This window comes from Electrona antarctica (genome assembly GCF_951216825.1).
Source record: "Electrona antarctica genome assembly, contig: scaffold_303, whole genome shotgun sequence".
Classification (NCBI taxonomy): domain Eukaryota; kingdom Metazoa; phylum Chordata; class Actinopteri; order Myctophiformes; family Myctophidae; genus Electrona; species Electrona antarctica.
In genome coordinates this window covers 145,253-165,000 of record NW_027637857.1, presented here as the reverse complement: position 1 = coordinate 165,000, position 19,748 = coordinate 145,253, and the positions used below count along the sequence as shown (strand labels likewise).

At 43.2% G+C, this 19,748-nt stretch overlaps 1 protein-coding gene across 1 annotated transcript; it reads left to right on the top strand.

Annotated features, from left to right (window-relative positions):
* Positions 1-1,032: 1,032 nt before the first annotated feature.
* On the top strand, positions 1,033-9,785 carry LOC306918610 (PH domain leucine-rich repeat-containing protein phosphatase 2-like; the record flags this gene model as incomplete). The annotated part of the gene is made up of 7 exons (XM_079531502.1): positions 1,033-1,200; positions 3,345-3,538; positions 3,988-4,222; positions 4,830-5,373; positions 5,867-6,099; positions 6,986-7,240; positions 8,060-9,785. The coding sequence occupies 7 exons, from the start codon at positions 1,033-1,035 to the stop codon at positions 8,387-8,389; spliced, it is 1,959 nt and encodes a 652-aa protein (XP_079387628.1). The 3' UTR covers positions 8,390-9,785.
* Between the last annotated feature and the right edge of the window lie 9,963 nt (positions 9,786-19,748).

Sequence of the window (19,748 nt, the reverse complement as noted above, 5' to 3'; positions counted from 1 at the left end):
GTGAACCAGCTACACTGGCATTTAAACACATTCATATTGTAACTGTTGCCACTATAGGTGATATAGTTTGCTTTATTCCTAAAAGCTCCAAGTTCATAATGAAGAAGTTCATAATTAAGTCACATTTACGTTTAAAACATTATTTCATGTATTTGTGTCAAGTTGTTGTAATGCTTTTATTTTGAAGAGTCAAAGTCATGTTCCGTGTCTCGTTTGGTCTGCTCATATAAATTGGGTACACAGGTTTTTTGTGTAAGCAATCAAGCCACAAGCAGCAAGCAGCAGCAGGGTGCAGCAGCTCCGTTTGCACTGGTCACACAAAGAGACTAAGTTACAAGAAAGGTTATAAGGACCTAAGACTGAAGAGATTCCCTTCTTTGTTATTTGCACGCAGCCAACAAGGTATTTGTTGTCTGTATTTTACTTTGGTAAAATGTTTGCATCTACATGCTGTGCATGTCATGTCGTATTTATGTTAATTGTAATGTGCTTGTTTTATTGTATTGTTTATAGTTTTCACGGTGAATTTGGAGGATCCACAAGTCTTCAAATAAATCAGTTTCAAGGAAACCACTTGTGTCTGTCTGTGCTCGGAGGAGTTACACATATAATATGACAGCACCACACACACACAGAGGCATTGCCTACAACACATTAAAACACTCAAACATTCCAGGTGACTAAAATGTGACTAAATGAAAACTATTCAAGGGACTGAAATGAGTTTGCTGCCAAAAACACAACACTGCATGAAGTCACCTCCGTTCTTTATTTCCCCAGAGAGCAGCTTGTAGGTCTGCTATTTTTGAAAAATCGTGAAAATGCGGCTCAAATCTTTGAGGTGCGTGTGTGTGTGTGTGTGTGTGTGTGTGTGTGTGCGCGCACGCGCACATGTGTGTGTGTGCGCGCACGCGCACATGTGTGTGTGTGCGCGCGTGTAAATGGTGCATTTATATAGCGCCTTTATCCAAGGCGCTTTACATAGATTGTGCATTACATTCACCCATTCATACACCGATTTCGGCGGAAGCCATGCAAGGTACCAACCAGCACATCGGGAGCAATTTGGGGTTCCGTGTCTTGCCCAAGGACACTTCGACATGTAGACAGGAGGAGCCGGGATTCCAACCGCCGACCCATGGATCATTGGACGACCTGCTCTACCGCCTGAGCCACAGCCGCCCCATACGCCGCGCGTATGTGTGTCAAGACATTTTATTAGCAACTACACACCTGTTGCAAGGTCCCCTTTTGGTGTTTTAAACGTTTACTGGGGACCCCCTGGAAATCCCACAAGGGCCCCTGGTGGTCCACGGACCCTGAATTGAGAAGCACTGGTATACATTCTAAACATTTGTATTCAGTCAGCTTTTATAAATGTAATTTTAAACGTGAAAACAGACTGTTGCGTGCTGCTGTCTGGTCGTGTGCTTCAAACCACTGTGATGCCGCATTAAACTACTTTTACTGGGGACCCCCTGGACAACCCCCAAGGGCCCCTGGGGGTCACCGGACCCCGAATTGAGAAGCACTGGCATACATTCTAAGCATTTATGCTCAGTTAGCTTTTATAAATGTCACTTTAAACGTGAAAACAGACTGCGCTGCTGTCTAGTCGTGTTCAAACCATTGTGATGTTGCATTACCTACGTTTACTGGTGACCCCCTGGACAACCTCCAATGGCCCCTGGGGGTCACCGGACCCCGAATTGAGAAGCACTGGCATACATTCTAAGCATTTATGCTCAGTTAGCTTTCATAAATGTCACTTTAAACGTGAAAACAGACTGCACTGCTGTCTAGTCGTGTTCAAACCATTGTGATGTTGCATTACCTACGTTTACTGGGGACCCCCTGGAAATCCCCCAAGGGCCCCAGGGGGTCCACGGACCCCGAATTGAGAAGCACTGGTATACATTCTAAACATTTGTATTCAGTCAGCTTTTATAAATGTCATTTTAAACGTGAAAACAGACTGCGTTGCTGTCTAGTCATGTGCAAACCATTGTGATGTTGCATTACCTACGTTTACTGGGGACCCCCTGGAAATCCCCCAAGGGCCCCTGGGGGTCACCGGACCCCGAATTGAGACGCACTGGCATGCATTCTAAGCATTTATGCTCAGTTAGCTTTTATAAATGTCATTTTAAACGTGAAAACAGACTGCGCTGCTGTGTGTTCAAACCATTGTGATGTTGCATTACCTACGTTTACTGGGGACCCCCTGGAAAACCCCCAAGGGCCCCTGGGGGTCACCGGACCCCGAATTGAGAAGCACTGGCATACATTCTAAGCATTTATGCTCAGTTAGCTTTTATAAATGTCACTTTAAACGTGAAAACAGACTGCGCTGCTGTCTAGTCGTGTTCAAACCATTGTGATGATGCATTACCTACGTTTACTGGGGACCCCCTGGACAACCCCCAAGGGCCCCTGGGGGTCACCGGACCCCAAATTGAGAAGCACTGGCATACATTCTAAGCATTTATGCTCAGTTAGCTTTTATAAATGTCACTTTAAACGTGAAAACAGACTGCGCTGCTGTCTAGTCGTGTTCAAACCATTGTGATGTTGCATTACCTACGTTTACTGGGGACCCCCTGGACAACCCCCAAGGGCCCCTGGGGGTCACCGGACCCCGAATTCAGAAGCACTGGTATACATTCTAAACAATTGTATTCAGTCAGCTTTTATAAATTACATTTTAAACGTGAAAACGTCTCTTGTTATAGACATTATAGTTGTAGTTAAAGTACACAGTGTGAATGGCCCTTAACATAACACCAATGCTGAATAGTACTAGGGAGAACATGATAGTATCCGTCCATAGACTGGCCTCTGGTGACCAGATAGGAGCATTACTGCATCTACATTAAGGACAAGTATACAGCCTACTGTACATCCTCAGGGTTCATTGATATAATCTCTGTCTAAAATAGCAGATCTACAAGCTCGGTAGCGCGGCACCGATTGCCGCGCTACGAGCTTGTAGGTCTGCTATTTTTGGGGGCCACTGTCTGTCTGTCTGTCTGTCTAAAATAGCAGACCTACAAGCTCGTAGCGCGGCACCGATTGCCGCGCTACGAGCTTGTAGGTCTGCTATTTTTGAAAAATCGTGAAAATATTTATTTCAGAAAACTGGAGGATTTAGAAGATTTTTTTTTAAATTTTGAGGTCAGGCCTAAATGGGTTAAAGTATGTTTTGTATGAATAATCTAAATCTCCAAAGTCACTTGTAAGTTGTAACTAAAGCTGTCAAATAATTGTAGTGGAGTAAAAAGTACAATATTTGCCTCAGAGTTGTTCATGTATGTGTTAATGTGTGTGTGCTGTGTTGTGGACAGGTTGTGTCTGTGCTGGTAGTGGATCGTTTTGGGGACAGCGGCGTAGAGGCAGCTTATGGCATCTTTGACGGTGACCGCAATGAGGAAGTGCCTCGACTACTGCAGTGCACCATGGGAGATGTGCTATCCGAGGAATTACAGCACTCCAGTGTGGACAGCGTGTACATGTGCAATACCTTTCTCACCTCACACAGGTTGGATTATCTAATAAATACACTGGTTCTCAGAGTAGGCTCCGGGGACCCGGGTTTCAGGGCATCCACAGCAAAATAAGGAACAGTGTTTAAATCTTAAACTTAAACCTATTTTAGTATTTGGCTATTTGAAAATAGACCATCTACAAGCTTACGTGTCGCAATGTGACATGTTGTGAGCTTGTAAATCTGCTATTTTCAATATACGGTGAAAATGGCCTGAGGCAAAATACATATCTATTGTGTCAATCTAATATATTGCGTAAATTTGAATTGAAAAACTATTTAGACGATATTTGCCATCAGTACATCAACAGTGTTTGCAATTAACAAACGGATCATTGTGCTGCCGCTGCTGTGTTGATTTATAGGTTGCGAACAGCTGCTTTAGGGCTCTGAAGCTTGTGTGTGTGTGTGTGTGTGTGTGTGTGTGTGTTTGTATGGTACAGGAAACTAGGCATGGCTGGGCAGAAGCTGGGAGCCTCTGCCCTGCTGTGTTACATCCACCACGAGCCTTTAGGGGAGCCAGGAGGCGTGTTCAGCCTGACCGTGGCTAACGTGGGCACCTGCCAGGCAGTGCTGTGCCGAGGCGGCCAGCCTCTAGTCCTCTCTAAGGTCCTCAGCCTGGAGAGCAGTGCCGAGGAGATGGAGAGGGTTAAACTAGCCAAAGCCATCATCACAGAGGTACTAGTTATTGCAAATTTCAAAAATAGTGAAGATAGCTCATCTACAAGCTCACAGCGCATCGCGATGCAACTTGTAGATCAGCTATTACAACTCTGTGCCAATCAATAGCACACTTTCCTGACCTCTGACCACGGCATTGCACCATTTGTAAGATATTGATTCTAATTAGAAGTTGTGTAGTGATTTTTACAGTGTACCGAATGACTATACATAACCAGCCAGCTTCATTACAAGAGTTTAGTAATCTCATCAAGGCTCAACTCATAATACACTCATAATATTATGAGTTTTGCACTTTATGCTCCTCTCTTTTCTCTATCTTCACTGCAATGAGGAGCCTTTAGGCACAACCAAGTTTTTCACCCACCTTACTTGTAATGTGATGTGACAATAAAGATTGATTCTGATTCTGACTAATAAGTTGCCTATAAATGTTTTTTGAGGATAGAAAAATCACACGTCTTCTTGAGACATTATGAAAATATTGACTGGTTGGAAACTCTTTATACTTTTCCAGATGCAACACTTCAGGATGAAACCCTACATGTACTAGACTGTGTTCTACTCATGTTTACATGTTCATCTCTGTTCTTAATGTTTGCAGGACAACAAGGTGAGCGGAGTGACGTGTTGCTCGCGCCTGCTGGGCTGCTCTTATCTCTCTCCGTGGGTGCTGCCCAAGCCCTGGGTGCACACCGAGCCCCTCTGTCCCCAAGACCAGTTCCTGATCCTGGGCAACCGGGCGCTGTTCCAGAGGGTCTCCTACCACGAGGCCGTGCGTACCGTTCAGACCGTGCGCGACCCGCGCGCCGCCGCCAAGAAGCTCTGCTCCCTGGCCCAGAGCTACGGCTGCAAGGACAACATCGGCGCCGTGGTGGTGTCTCTGCACATCGGCGAGGACAGCTGCACCTGTGAGCCGCCGCTCTCTGCCGCCGGCACTGAGCCCCGAGGAGGGGGGGCGACCACGGCGTGCCCCACCACCGCCTTACCGGCCGCCGTGATGATTCTCGGCCCCGCCACTGCCGAGCCAGTCACTCCCTCGTGCAGCACCGCCGTCGTCGTGTCCGAGTTCAACAGCGAGACGTCGGCCTCCGAGGTGGGCAGCGAAGCAGGTTCCACTGCCTCCGATGAGCAAACCTCCTCACAAGGTTAGTAAAGTTTAGAATCCGTTTTTTTGAACGTTGTTTTACTTTTTTTCCTATGCACAGCTTTGTGTGTGTGTGTGTTTGTAGCACGGAATATGATGATTTGATTGGCTGAGCACGGAATGTGATGTATGATGATATATGATGGCAAGAGCGCCCCTCACTTCACACAAGTGTAATTTTGTATTTAGTTTTCACTTTTTTTGTTTTTCAATTTCAGTTAGTGTTTATAGTTCGTTTTTTAATTAGTTTTATGCTTTAGCTATTAAAAAATAGCAGATCTACAAGCTCATAGCGCGCCACCGAGTGGCGCGCTATGAACTTGTAGGTCTGCTATTTTTGAAAAATCGTAAAAATGCGGCACAAATCTTTGAATAGGTATATATTCTTTCAGAGCGAACGTTTTTTTTTTATTTCGACGTCAGGCCTAAATGGGTTAAAATGGGTGACATGCTCCTTCTTTAACCAGTGTATGATAGTAACCCTGCCTCCCCAGGCCCCGTGCACCGCCCAGAGAGACGCTGCAGCCTGCATCCCGCTGCCACCACCACGCTGTCTGGCGTCATGGTGCCCGGCTCGGCCGGGGCGGGGGGGCCTCACCCCGTCTTGTTCCAGCGGCAGCCCTCCAGTGCCACCTTCTCCAGTAACCACTCTGACAACGGGCTGGACAGCGACGACGAATTACCACTTGAAGGTGTGATCTCCAACGGCAGCAAGCTAGAGGTGGAGGTACTGTTGGACACTGGACTGATCCCAGAGTATTCTGTTGATCTCGTTACGACACTAGTTCAGTCAGACAACTCACGGAATAGATTTAACCAATATTTATTATGGAATGAGAATACAAGTGTGCATATGATATTTATCTTGGCGTTCGGCTCTGCTGCATTTTCTCCCTGCTCGGCACGATTAAGCACCAACATAAAACATTATCCCCCATGGGGAGCATAAATAACAGAGCCCACCGGTGGTGCTGGGAGCAAACATCACATAACAACCGGGAACCATAGCAGAAGGAAGGCAGGAAGAGCATGCAGACTAGTGAGCTTAAGTAGCCCGCCCAATTGGTCAGCTGACTGCCGCATCAGCGAATGACGTGTGGGACTTGCACACACTTATAAGGTGCTGCCAGACTTACTAAAGAGCCGTGCACGTTCTCGGCTGTGTGCAGCTTCTTTTTCCGGGTTTTCCAGGTTTTTAAAATAAGCTGCGCACAGCTTAAGACGTGCGCGGCTGTCGACCGTTTTGCGCTTAGGAGTGGAAACACTGATACACCCACATAGAAATTCAGCATGTTAACCCCTTGAGTATAGAATGCGCCTTTGAGCACGGCATGAACCCCCTCGAGTGTGACTGACTGAATTAACTCCGCAACCTACGTGTCATTTGTTTAAGCATAGCGTGGGATACTGTAATTACTGTGATTGGGTGTGTCTTGTTTTTGCGTAGTGCAGGTTACTGTAAAGGGTGTGCTGTCGTATGCTATCGTTCATTGTTGATGGCGTTTTAACCGGCATCAAAAATTGGATGCTTTAAGTTAACTGCTGGCCACTGAATTTCCCCTGCGGGATCGATAAAGGTCTGTCTGTCTGTCTGTCTGTCTTTATCTATCTAGGTTGACATCCATTGCTGTGCGTTCCAGCTGCGGTCTGGGCCCCCCGCCGTGAACCCCAAAGACGTTGACATGGAGCAGCGGGGTTGTGACTATCCCAACGGTAAGACGCGCAGGCAGACCAGCGTGGTGGTGTCTGCGACCAACGGCTGCCTCCTGGCCGTCTGCGGCCGAGAGATGTCGGACCTGAAGAAGTCACCGTCCACGTCCAGCCTCTTTGGCAAGAAGCTGTCCAACGGCTCCGTGGTTGCCCCTCAGGTAGCCCTGTCACAATTACCCAGTGGTGTGGGGGAAAGTACTCAAATGTTTTGCTTAAGTAAAAGTATCAATACTGCAATGTAGAACTGCTCCGTTACAAGTAAAAGTTCGGAATTCAAAATGTACTTTATTAAAAGTACGAAAGTATGCTCACTATGCAGAATGTCCCATTTCAAGTTTTCAAATGTATACAAATATTTTGAAAATAGCAGATCTAGAAGCTCACTCACTGTGAGTTTGTAGATCGGCTATTTTCAAATGGCCGAAATGTATAGAGCTGAAGTGTTTAATTAATATATGTTTTATAATAATAATCTAGTTATTGAAATAATTATAATAATATTCTTTTTAATAAAAAATAGTTTTCAAATGAATGTAAAAGTACAATATTTGCCTCTGTGATGTAGTGGAGTAGAAGTATTGGAAATTGGAAATTCCTCACCATTTTACTTAAGTAAAAGTAGGGTACTTTCGATCACATGATCTCCTCATCGCAAATTATTTGGGATGACAGACTTGTTTCCATTTCATCTGTATAAATTAGTCTGTGGAGAAATGCATCGCATCATGTGCTTATAATTTAGATCATCTATTTCCGCCATTTTTGAAAACTTTGGAAGTATTAAATGATCAAACAGAAAAGTAATTTTCTGTTACTAGGCAAACTGAAAAGACATTTTCAACTATATATGTATTTTTTATACTGTATTTTGATGCCAAAAACACTTAAATTGTTACTCGCATCAATGGATTATTTAGGGACAGATAAACATTTGATGGTCAACTAAACTGTCATCATGATGACAACCCTACCCTCAGGACAGCCATAACGCCATCGAGGTGGCCCTGGAGGCTCCCAAAAAGAAGTCGGGCTACTTCACTGCCCCGGCCCAGCAGGACCCAGAGGATCAACTGATTGTGCCCCCGAGTCTGGAGCAGGATGTCCGGGAGCAGCTGAGAGGCCAGACCCCTGTGGTCTTGGGTCCCCCGGTGCCGTCCACTCCCCCTTCCATTAGAGACCTGGTGTGGGACCACCCGCACCCTCCTGCTGCTCCCATGCTCCATCAGCACAACCACACCTCCATGCTGGCCCCCTCTGCAGGCCCCACTCGCATTCTACAGCAGGAGGTGTACGACACTGCCCTCTAGTAGGAGAGCCAGAGTAACGCACCAAATGCCATGGCAAAAGGAGGCAGAAAGGAGGTCTCTCTGTGGGATATTCAAATTGGAGTTGCCATTCAGACCAGACATGGTAGATGTGTTGTGACGTTTGACAGATGGAAAAGCGATTGATGTCCGTCAGCACGTCGTTCTAAGCTAGCGAGTTGTCTGAATGGGGTTGAATCTGGTGGAACTGTGTGAGCGGGGCGTCGGCGGCACAACTCGTGACAAGAGGTTGTGGAAAGAAATTCATGTTCCAAAGGACGAATAATAAGCCCCATGCCTGAACTGGAATACCTCATGAATTTAACATTGCAGAACACGTCAGCAACATTTCCCTTTACTCGGAAGGTCTAGCAATCAAATTGCTATCCTGAATTGGGATGATCACTCTAATGATCTCCTCTCGAGGGGTCCGTCCGGCGGTCTTTCAGGTCCAGGAGGAAAATCCCTGTGAAGAAAAGGTGAAAAAGTGCCTACTGCGGATGAATCAGCCCAGACCAGAGCGTGTTGACATTCCCAGCTGTAAGAGAAAAGCTACTGTGGGATTGTTCAACGATTCCATTCAGTAGGCCTATGTGGTGAACCCTATGTATAGGATGTGATCCATCTTCAAAATGTTTTGACGTTTTAACTAAGGCCTAATTCATGCGCTGTCGTGTGCAGAGAACGGCTGGGAATGGCAGGGAACGGCCGAGAATAGCAGGCCTTCATTAGCAGACCTTGTATGTCGGCTGTCCTCGACATGCGACACCGTCGTGCAACCAAGTATGAATCAGGCTTTAGTCTGTTGAATTTAGGCACTGGTTCACGTGGATGTTTCGCTAGAGAGGACATTCATTTTGAATTGTTGCCAAAAATAATTGTAAGAACTTAATTTTCATAACGGTGTAAAGCCAACACTGTAATTTGAGATGGTGTGTGATTAATTAATTAATGGATTATGTTGTATGGTCATCAGAGAATCAAATGAAGATCTAGGAAGTGTGGAAGAGTCATTTGAACAAAACAATTATCAAAGTACTGTACGCAATGAGGGCAAGGCTGGATTTATTTAGAGACATGTAAAATAAACATACTTTATATGTATGTACCGTATGTTATGAAATGTCAGTGTACTCTGCTGGTACATAGATGACAAATTCTAGTCAACACACACTGTTTTTGTTTCTCTTTTGAGGCTGCTACCCAAGTACCCATTGAAATTTGTTATCTCAACTAAAATAATCTTTAACGGGCGCATTCAGTTTGTTTGTGTGACAAACTAACTACAGCAGTGACAACTATGACAAGCCATAATTTATCTATCTCAGTGGGTCTTTTATTTTTTAAATTCTTTTGACTGTTTTACTGGCTAGCATATCATCTACAGATCCACAGCAAGTTAAACGTATGGTCTGTCGCTTGTTTTATGCAGGAAAGTGTTGTGTGGTAGGATCTGGTCCCTAGAGGTAGCATGACCCAAATGGGAGAATGCCAGTCCAGGACAATAGGTGGGTGTGATTGTTGTGTTGCTGTTGTTGTCTTAGAACAAACGACAGCATTCATAATAATTGGGACAGTCTATGTCTCCCACACAAGGTTTATTATGCCTTGTTTAAACCCATTAAAACCAGGAAAAGCATCCGTGTCATTTTAGATTTTAAACCCTTTAACCATTATTTTATACTTTGGCTATTCAAAAATAGCAGATATACAAGCTCATAGCACGTCACGTTGTGCCATGCTATGAGCTTGTAGATCTGCTATTTTTGAATCTGGAACATTTGTGCAAATCTTTGAATATATATATATTTTTTAAAGTGAACATTTTTAACTCAAATCTTTGCTTCTGGGGGTCCCTGGAACAAAATATTTTGAGATGGGTGTCCGCGGCCCAAATTCATATAATTTGGGGGGTCCTTGACATGAAAAGGTTTGAGAACCAATAACATAGAAACTAGGATTTAGAACAGTGGTTCCAAAAGTGGGGTCCGGGGACCCCCAGGGGTCCTTGAGGGAGTTCAAGGGGGTTCCCATCTAAATGATGGTTTGGAACCATCATCAATTCTAAAGGTACTGCATCCTCTGCTGCCGTGTGTTTGCCAAGTATAGGTGATGAACAATGGAATGCAGGTTACAGTGTTCATTGGTTTGTCAAACACCATCGTGCAGTTCTAGAAACCCCTGTCTAGCCATTCCTTTAAACCTTGCCTTGTGCCAAAACAGAGATTGTAGGGAGGCCAAACATGTATAATTACTAGTGTCATTTATTTGCTCCATCTAGATACTATTTGGTTATTGGTGCTGCTGCATTCAGTAGCTGCATCTTCCAATTGGATCTTCCAATGTTCCCATATCGCCTTAAAGAAGCACTACTACTATTCTATGTTATACCATCTCCTTGTCTCTTCGTGACTTGCATCAGTGGTAAATAGAGGGAGGACAAGAAACAAAGAAATACCAACCTACGCTTCTAATCTGTATTCATTAGACTGGAATGATCGGTCAAATATTTACCCATTGATAGATTCATTACTCAATTTTGCCATTACTTTTTTCATTTAAAAAATATATGTTCAAAGCACTTTGTAAAACAAATGAAAACATTTGTTGTGGGCTATTATTTATAAACAACATACCGTAATTGGGCCTCTATAACGTTGATATACCTGGGCTACGGTACAGGTATAAGCCAACAGCATATTGCCTTTGTGATCACTCTCTTCCCAATTGTTATTTGGAAGTCTTTGTGTCATTATTGATTATACTGTAGTATTTTTCCTAAGGTGACAAACTACTTAGATAATTCCTTTAGAAAAGTACAGAGCGTCTTAGTTGCTGGAACTAAGGGATCTTGGAAGAAGATTTTGTATGTCTGTGTGTGTGTGTGTGTGCACGTGCATGTATGTGCATGAGTCTGGATCCAATCTTTGAAAATGCTGCACCTGTCAGCATCCAAACTTTGTGCAGGCTTCCAGTAGGCCGAGGTCCTAGAATGGTAAATAAATGGTCCTAGGAAGACAACGCAACCCAAACATATTCAAAGTGTCCTAATGGTGGTGCTATAATAGCCCACTTTATATTTTGGCCGAAAACTGTAGAAGGTCACAGTACAACCAAAAATGTGTTTTTTTTTCCTGGATTCCCTGGCTCATGTAGCAACTGTCCATATAGTAAGTCCATTTCTTCAGAATACACACATTTTTCTACTACTAAATTTACAGATTTTGTCCAAAACTCTCACGTGACCCGCCCCGCCCGCCGTGCAATAATTGAGCTGAAAATCTTGTCCCGTCGGCCGGGACAAGATTTCGATCTTTCAAATCGGCGCGGGCCGGCCCGGTTGCCGGCCCGCCCGTACATCACTAGTACATACATGTGCTTAAGTGTAGACCTTTTCTGTACATTCTACACTGGGATGTTGGAGATAGAGCTTTGGGACAGATGCTAATGTTTAAAAAAATATTTGCACAAATTTGACATTTTCATACTGCATTTTTAAGTTGGGACGAGGGTTTTTCTTTATTAATTCCTGAAATGGAATGGGCCTTTTTGTTTGACTTATTGCATACAGGATACTGTTGTAAGGCACTAAAGTATGAAGACTTGATGACTTCCCTCATACAGATATGCAAAGCAAACTGGATGGAAATGATACAGTAACTGATGGTGTGCCTGTGTGAATGTGCGTCTATGTGTTTATTTGTGCAAACATTTTGCATTTATGTGAGTTTTGTTAAGGATCTACAGACCATTAGTCAGGTTCAATTGTGCATTTGTGTGAACATTCTCTCCCACTCTTCCATGGTTTAATAGAAACAAACACTTAACCCATTATGTTATACTTTAGCTATTGAAAAATAGCAGATCTACAAGCTCATAGCGCGCCACCGAGTGGCGCGCTACGAGCTTGTAGGTCTGCTATTTTTGAAAAATCGTGAAAATGTGGCACAAATCTTTGAATATAATATTCTTTCAGAAAACGTTTTATTTATTTCGACGTCAGGCCTAAATGGGTTAAATATCCTTACAGTTAGTATACATACTGTAGAGCCAGAGGGAGCACAGGGTACAGTGAAGTCCAATGTTTTGATAATAGGATTGATTCCCTTTAATTCTCTAGTGGACAAGACACCAGACATACAAGCGTATGCATATGATATAACCATTCCCAACCTGTGAGGATATTGCAAGTGGGCCCTCAAAATTCACTATGGTTTTATTGATATTACAGTACAATAACAAAAAAATCTTTTAAATCTTGACAAATGTGTTTTCATAGTGATTACCAATAAACAAAAACGTAATAGAGAGTATGCGCATGCTTAAAGTGAATGGCACATCGAGTGGCAAAGCAACAGGCAAAGTGAGTTTAACATCGTTTAATGTTGTTTAATGCAATCAGATATGACTTTTCTGTGTGGATGTATGGGCTGTCAAGGCCAGAAAGTAGTTTTTGCCACTCAGTAGGCGTTCCTGCATAACTTCCTGGTTTGATGATGATGTCACGCGCATACTCTATAAGTAGTACACAATCGATACATTAAAATAAACATGTTCTGAAAATGCACACGGCCCAAAACATCTGATCATAATAGGTGGTCAGATGGGTGGGCCATGTGCACCTTCAAGATTTTCTAGTGGGCCCAGATCCACAAGAGGTTGAGAATCGCTTGGCTGAGTAAAAGGCTGTCAGTGTTTTTCAAATTGCCAATTCATCCTTTCCACTATAAGATGCTTATTTTTCCTTCTTTTTTTTTTTTAGATGCTGCCTGTGTTGTGGTATTGTATGTTGTATGTTGTATGTGGTGTGTGTGTGTGTGTGTGTGTGTGTGTGTGTGTGTGTGTGTGTGTGACGTGTGTGCATGCATGCATGTGTGTGTTAAGAGATGTTAGACTAAATGCACACATACAAGTATGCATGCATGCTCTTATGCATTATGGAATGAATGTTGTTGAGTGGTTATGGTGAAAGAGAGACTGGTAGAGGATGTTCCAGTTGTTTGACATAATGACCAAAGTAACCATGTTTAACCCTCACTGTTCCTTTCTGTACATTATTTTCTAGAAATGCTTGAATATTTTATCTCAATGCCAAGAAGCTGATGTTTATTTTTGTACTTCATTGTTTCATGCAAATTTATATTTCCTTCTCCATTACAGAATTTTAAATGATAGGGATTGTATGGTACATTGTTACACATTATTGTACTTTTAAGGTACTAATTATTGCTGTATTTAATGTTTAAAGCATGCCCTATATACTGTAAATCAATATAAAATACATACAGTACATACAAAATGTGATTTGTACAAAATGGAGCATATCTAATATTATTTTATTTTAGCATGCAGAATACTGCAAAAAAAATCATGTTAAATGTTTATTCATCAGTTGATAATTGTTTTATTTAGGAATAGGACTAACAATGAGCACTTTTGCTGTCTGTCAGCCAGAATCGTACTCCTTTAAACCGTTTTATTTAAAAAGCTGCTATGTCTAGTTTGGAGCAGAAAGCTGTATTTTTAATTAACCTTAAGCCAAGTAGCAATAAAGATTTATACTGTGAAATGCTATGTTATTAATTTTGTCCATTGTTTATTTTGTACACCTTTCCGATGAGCTCATTTCATTCTGACCCCTCCACGAAAAGGCCTCGTTGTCCTGAACCCTTATCTATCATTTATACATTATGGATCAATAGTGTGGACTTAGACTGTTATTCGTCTGTGGCATTAATGTCCTTACAAAAGGAGCTTTTTTAGTGGAGTAAAATACCATATATTCTCAGTGTTCTTTGCCGTTTACTCTGTGAGAAGATTTCTCCAATAATTTTAGTCAATATGCACAAGTTAGTTTTCATAAAACATGAGCATAACATTTTGTTTTATATCCCTTTACATACAGAAAACAGGTGTGTTGGTTCATAATGACAACATTTTGAATACAATGATGTCTGGAATAATATCATCAAATGTGTAAAATAAATTTAGCTGACAGTGTTGAGACCATTAAATGCACCTTAACCCATTTTGGACTGCGGTCGATTAAAAAAAAGGCTTCAAAATCCTATTGTTTTTCTGAAAAACCCATGTTTCTATATCAGTGGTGCTCAACCTTTTTCATGTCAAGGACCCCCAGAATTATCTCTATTGGGCCACGGACCCCCCCCATCTCAAAATATGTAGTTCCAGGGACGCCCCAGAAGCAAATATTTTAGTTAAAAATGTTCGCTCTGAAATATATATTCAATGATTTTTCAAAAATAGCAGACCTACAAGCTCGTAGCGCGCCAGCTTGTAGATCTGCTATTTTTCAATAGCTAAATTATAACAATGTTTAAAACACCAAAAGGGGTTCCCGCCCCAAAATGGGTTAAGAACCATGTTAGTATCACTGCTGTTGTGGCTCTACTGGCTCAACGGCCAGTGAGGAGCCCCCACTGCCAGGTGCCTCCCCAGGAGTCGCTAACGCAGTAGCCTCGGTGACCACCGGGGGCATTGCATTCTGCTTTGAAATGTTGTATCTCGACGACACTGCAAAAGGAGGGTGACCTCAATGTCTTACGAGAATAAATAAAGGTTTGAATGCATTCATTTTCCATCCCCCCCGAATACAGTATGTGGAAGTACACCCTATGACTTATTTTTTGCACAATAGGAATACATGTTTTCATTTTCAAAAAGGTATAAAATGTATACTTTGACATTCTACTGTAAAAACAAAATGTAATCCTAATTTCCGAACAATAATTAGTGTGAACCCATTGCAGTACCAACAAGTACCCCTAGGGGTTTGCAAGCCGGACGATGCACCACTGTGGATTTGAAACTCTTGTCTCCATGATGATGGTGGACAGATACTTTACCAATGCACCATTATGAGCACCTTACTTGTTGTTTGAGTCATTTATTAAGACAAATGAAAGATGTTATACACTAGTATATTTATACTAAAGGAGGCAGCAAGAAAAAAATAGAATACATCACTAAAATATTTCTTTTAAAAACAATGTATAGAACGGTTGAAAATACTGTGAACTTTTATCATGATGATGATGATGTATGATGATGTATTGACCCACATGACTAGCCTGAATTTTCATTTTGTTTCATTTCATTATTCACTGCTGGCACGGCATCCACACTTAACCCATTTAGGCCCGACGTCGAAATAAAAAAAACGTTCGCTCTGAAAGAATATATATTCAAAGATTTGTGCCGCATTTTTACGATTTTTCAAAAATAGCAGACCTACAAGCGCGCTATGAGCTTGTAGATCTGCTATCTACAAGTCCTCGGGCGACCTTTCTAGTCGACATGGCGCACGCGAACGTTCCACTACACGAGTGGCGCGCTACGAGCTTGTAGATCTGCTATTTAAAACCTTTGCTTCTGTAGAACGCCACAACGGTAAGGCCTTCCGGTCTTATCTTCGGATATGTTATAGAGCTCCCCGAGACGCACGCGTGGAACCGTAGTATGTCCTCGGGCGACCTTTCTAGTCGACATGGCGCGCGAACGTTCCACTACACCGAGTGGCGCGCTACGAGCTTGTAGATCTGCTATTTAAAACCTTTGCTTCTGTAGAACGCCACAACGGTAAGGCCTTCCGATCTGATTTTCAGATATGTTATAGAGCTCCCCGAGACGCACGCGTGGAAACGTAGTACGTCCTCGGGCGACCTTTCTAGTCGACATGGCGCGGGCGAACGTCAAAACCTTTGCTCCTGTAGAACGCCACAACGGTAAGGCCTTCCGGTCTGATCTTCGGATATGTTATAGAGCTACCAGAGACGCACGCGTAGAACTGTAGTACGTCCTCGGGCGACCTTTCTAGTCGACATGGCGCACGCGAACGTTCCACTACACGAGTGGCGCGCTACGAGCTTGTAGATCTGCTATTTAAAACCTTTGCTTCTGTAGAACGCCACAACGGTAAGGCCTTCCGGTCTTATCTTCGGATATGTTATAGAGCTCCCCGAGACGCACGCGTGGAACCGTAGTATGTCCTCGGGCGACCTTTCTAGTCGACATGGCGCGCGAACGTTCCACTACACCGAGTGGCGCGCTACGAGCTTGTAGATCTGCTATTTAAAACCTTTGCTTCTGTAGAACGCCACAACGGTAAGGCCTTCCGATCTGATTTTCAGATATGTTATAGAGCTCCCCGAGACGCACGCGTGGAAACGTAGTACGTCCTCGGGCGACCTTTCTAGTCGACATGGCGCGGGCGAACGTCAAAACCTTTGCTCCTGTAGAACGCCACAACGGTAAGGCCTTCCGGTCTGATCTTCGGATATGTTATAGAGCTCCCCAAGACGCACGCGTGGAACTGTAGTACGTCCTCGGGCGACCTTCCCTAGGAGGCGGGGTCTCGTTTCACTTTTTCAGCCAGGATGCTGTTAAAGTCTATGGGTCTGTGAGCTGTCCGATGCACAGAGCCAAAGTGAAGGACGTTTTGTACGACTGTCGGAGGCGTACATCCAAGAGACCAAACCGTTCGTCCTGGCTAGCTCTCCGACATATCAGCGCGGCACTTGGTGCAGCGCTGTGAGCTTGTAGGTCTGCTATTTTTCAATAGCTAAAGTATAACATAATGCCTAAAACCTCATGTTTCTATGTCAGTGGTTCTCAATATTTCATGTCAAGGACCCCAAAGGTTTTATGAAATTGGCCGCCGACCCCCCCCATCTGCACATTTTCACGGTTTTTCAATAGCTAAAGTACAACATAATGCTTAGTTATGTAGCCCTCCCATCAGCCTTACTCACATTAATTATCAGGTTAATGAAAAGCATGGGAGGAGCAATACCAACATTCTCGTTGTCTAGGTTCTCACTAGGGTGACCAAAAAGAGACCTCAGGTAGCCACAGAGACATAACATGTAGCTATACTGTAACTTGAAAAACACTAACACTATAAGGTACTATTAGCTCTTGAGCCCCCACCCTGAACACAATCAGAGAATAAACCAAATTATAAATTCACAGACCACAGTACTTTAACTATATTGGTGTTTTTATTCACCCACCAAATCAATTAAAATGCAATGCTCTTATTATGGCACAGTCAGTGGTCAGTTAATTTCCTTACTTACAGTCTGTCTGTACTCTGTGATATGAACCAATGATTCCCGAATCCCGCACAGCCGCGGTCCAACGTGTCCTCCTCAACTGGCATGCACGTGCGTGCGTGTGCTGCGTGTGGTCTCCTGCACACAGTGAACCAGTTTGTAGTAGTCCCGAAATTGCGGTAAAACAAGCGTTCAGAAAGTGTCACTTAAACTCACTTCGGCAAAACTTATCAAAACTTGTCCTCAGTTGCAAGTCATACAGCACTAAACTGTCTTCTTTCAAGTGTCAATATATATAGACAAGCTAGGCTAAACCATAGCCAAACAATGACTCAAACTGGTTCACTGTTTTCTCCATCCATGTCCACGTTCTTCTGTTCCCCGTTGCTTCTTTTAACACGCATGTCACGTTTCTCTCATAAACACAGTCTTTTTCTCTATGCGTTCATCATGTAGCTCAAACTGAAGCTCTCTCCACATTTTTACATTACGTTCTCCAGCTGTTTACCTTCTCTCTCTCTCTCTCTCTCTCTCTCTCTCTCCCACTCCCACCTCTCTTCTTAAAGGCACAGTACACACACATCTCCACATAATGGAAAAATAATAAATACCTCCCAGTTTCAAAGAAATAAGTTGACAAAGTTATAGAAAATAACAAACGTCAAAGACTAAAGGCTTTAAACAATGACATTAATTAATATAATTATTCAGGGGCACTACAGTTAAAACACCAAACACCAACCTCTCAGACAGCAGCGCAGCACACTAACCCTCTTAAAGCACATTATACAAATAACGTTTTATTATTTTATTATTATTATTATTATTATTATTATTATTATTATTACAATTGGGTCACAGGGTGCCACGAAAACACATTAACCACAGTGTGATGCTAAAGATTTGATTGATTGAAATATGTATTAACAGTTTGCAGAATTACAGTACATTTCAAGGACAAACTCAATACAAAGAACTGTGAGTGGACGACCCAATTAAGCATTACACTTGTTTACAAGAGGGTCCACCTTGTTCAATTCATCAAAACATTTAGAGATGTACAAATAGACACTTCTATATAGCCAAAGAACAGAATCACGTTTAATCACAGGGACGACCCGTACCTGTCACTTTCTGCTGCCTCTCGGGACTCCATGTGTGTCACGAAAACATATAATCCAGGGCATTAATCTCCTCCAAAAACATAAACAACTTAAAAAAGCCAAAATCGCGACAGAGTCAGCTATTCATTCACTGTTTCACAGACCTTGATGTGAATCTTAGCTGTGAATAAGTAAAGTAAACAGATGAACGAGACGACACGACACAACACAACACACAGACGCACGCACACACACACACACACACGCACACGCACACACACACACACACACACGCACACACGCACACACACACAGGAAGTCAGAGAAACGAGAGTCAAAGAAAATACAGTCCTCTAGCAGTGGATTTCAGAACAGCGCCACAGCCCATCCACACCCACTGGCCAGATATAGATATTACATGGCCAGTGAGCGGAGAGGCCCTCCTCTCCTCTCCTCCACAAAAGTGAAAACAGACAAAACACACCTTTAAAACATGTTCCCTAACCCTATTCTTCGCAAACAAGACATTTTATTCATATTTAGAGCGTCCCGAATTCAATGGGGCCGGTCTCGACTTTCCAGGACGTTTGCAAAGGTCAATGGTCAGCAAAAAGACTGCCTCTTCTCTCCCTCCTCTCCTCTCCTCTCTCCCTTCTCTCCACAGAAGTGAAAACAGACAAAACACACCTTTAAAACATGTTCCCTAACCCTATTCTTCGCAAACAAGACATTTTATTCCTATTTAGAGTGTCCCGAATTCAATGGGGCCGGTCTCGACTTTCCAGGACGTTTGCAAAGGTCAATGGTCAGCAAAAAGACTGCCACGGTGACCTTTGGGCCAAATGCCTTAAAAATGAAGTGATAGATATTTTTTAAAATATGTAACACCCCCGAATATCCATATTCAGGCCATGGCAAATAAAATGGCGTTGGTCTCGATTTTGTGGGACTCTTACAAGCGTCCGATAAAGGGAACTACACTGCAACGCTAGGCCTCGGGTCAGATTTGAGTTTCCCGAGGTCACAGAAAAAAACTCAGACCATCACGATGATCGGCTCGTCGCCGCGATCGCAGAGGTGTTCGGCCCATCCCGAACAGACTTACGATCATTGGCGTAGGCGCGCGTGAACGTCAAACTTTGCTTCACTGGAACGCCACGACGGTGAGGCCTTCCGGGCTGATTT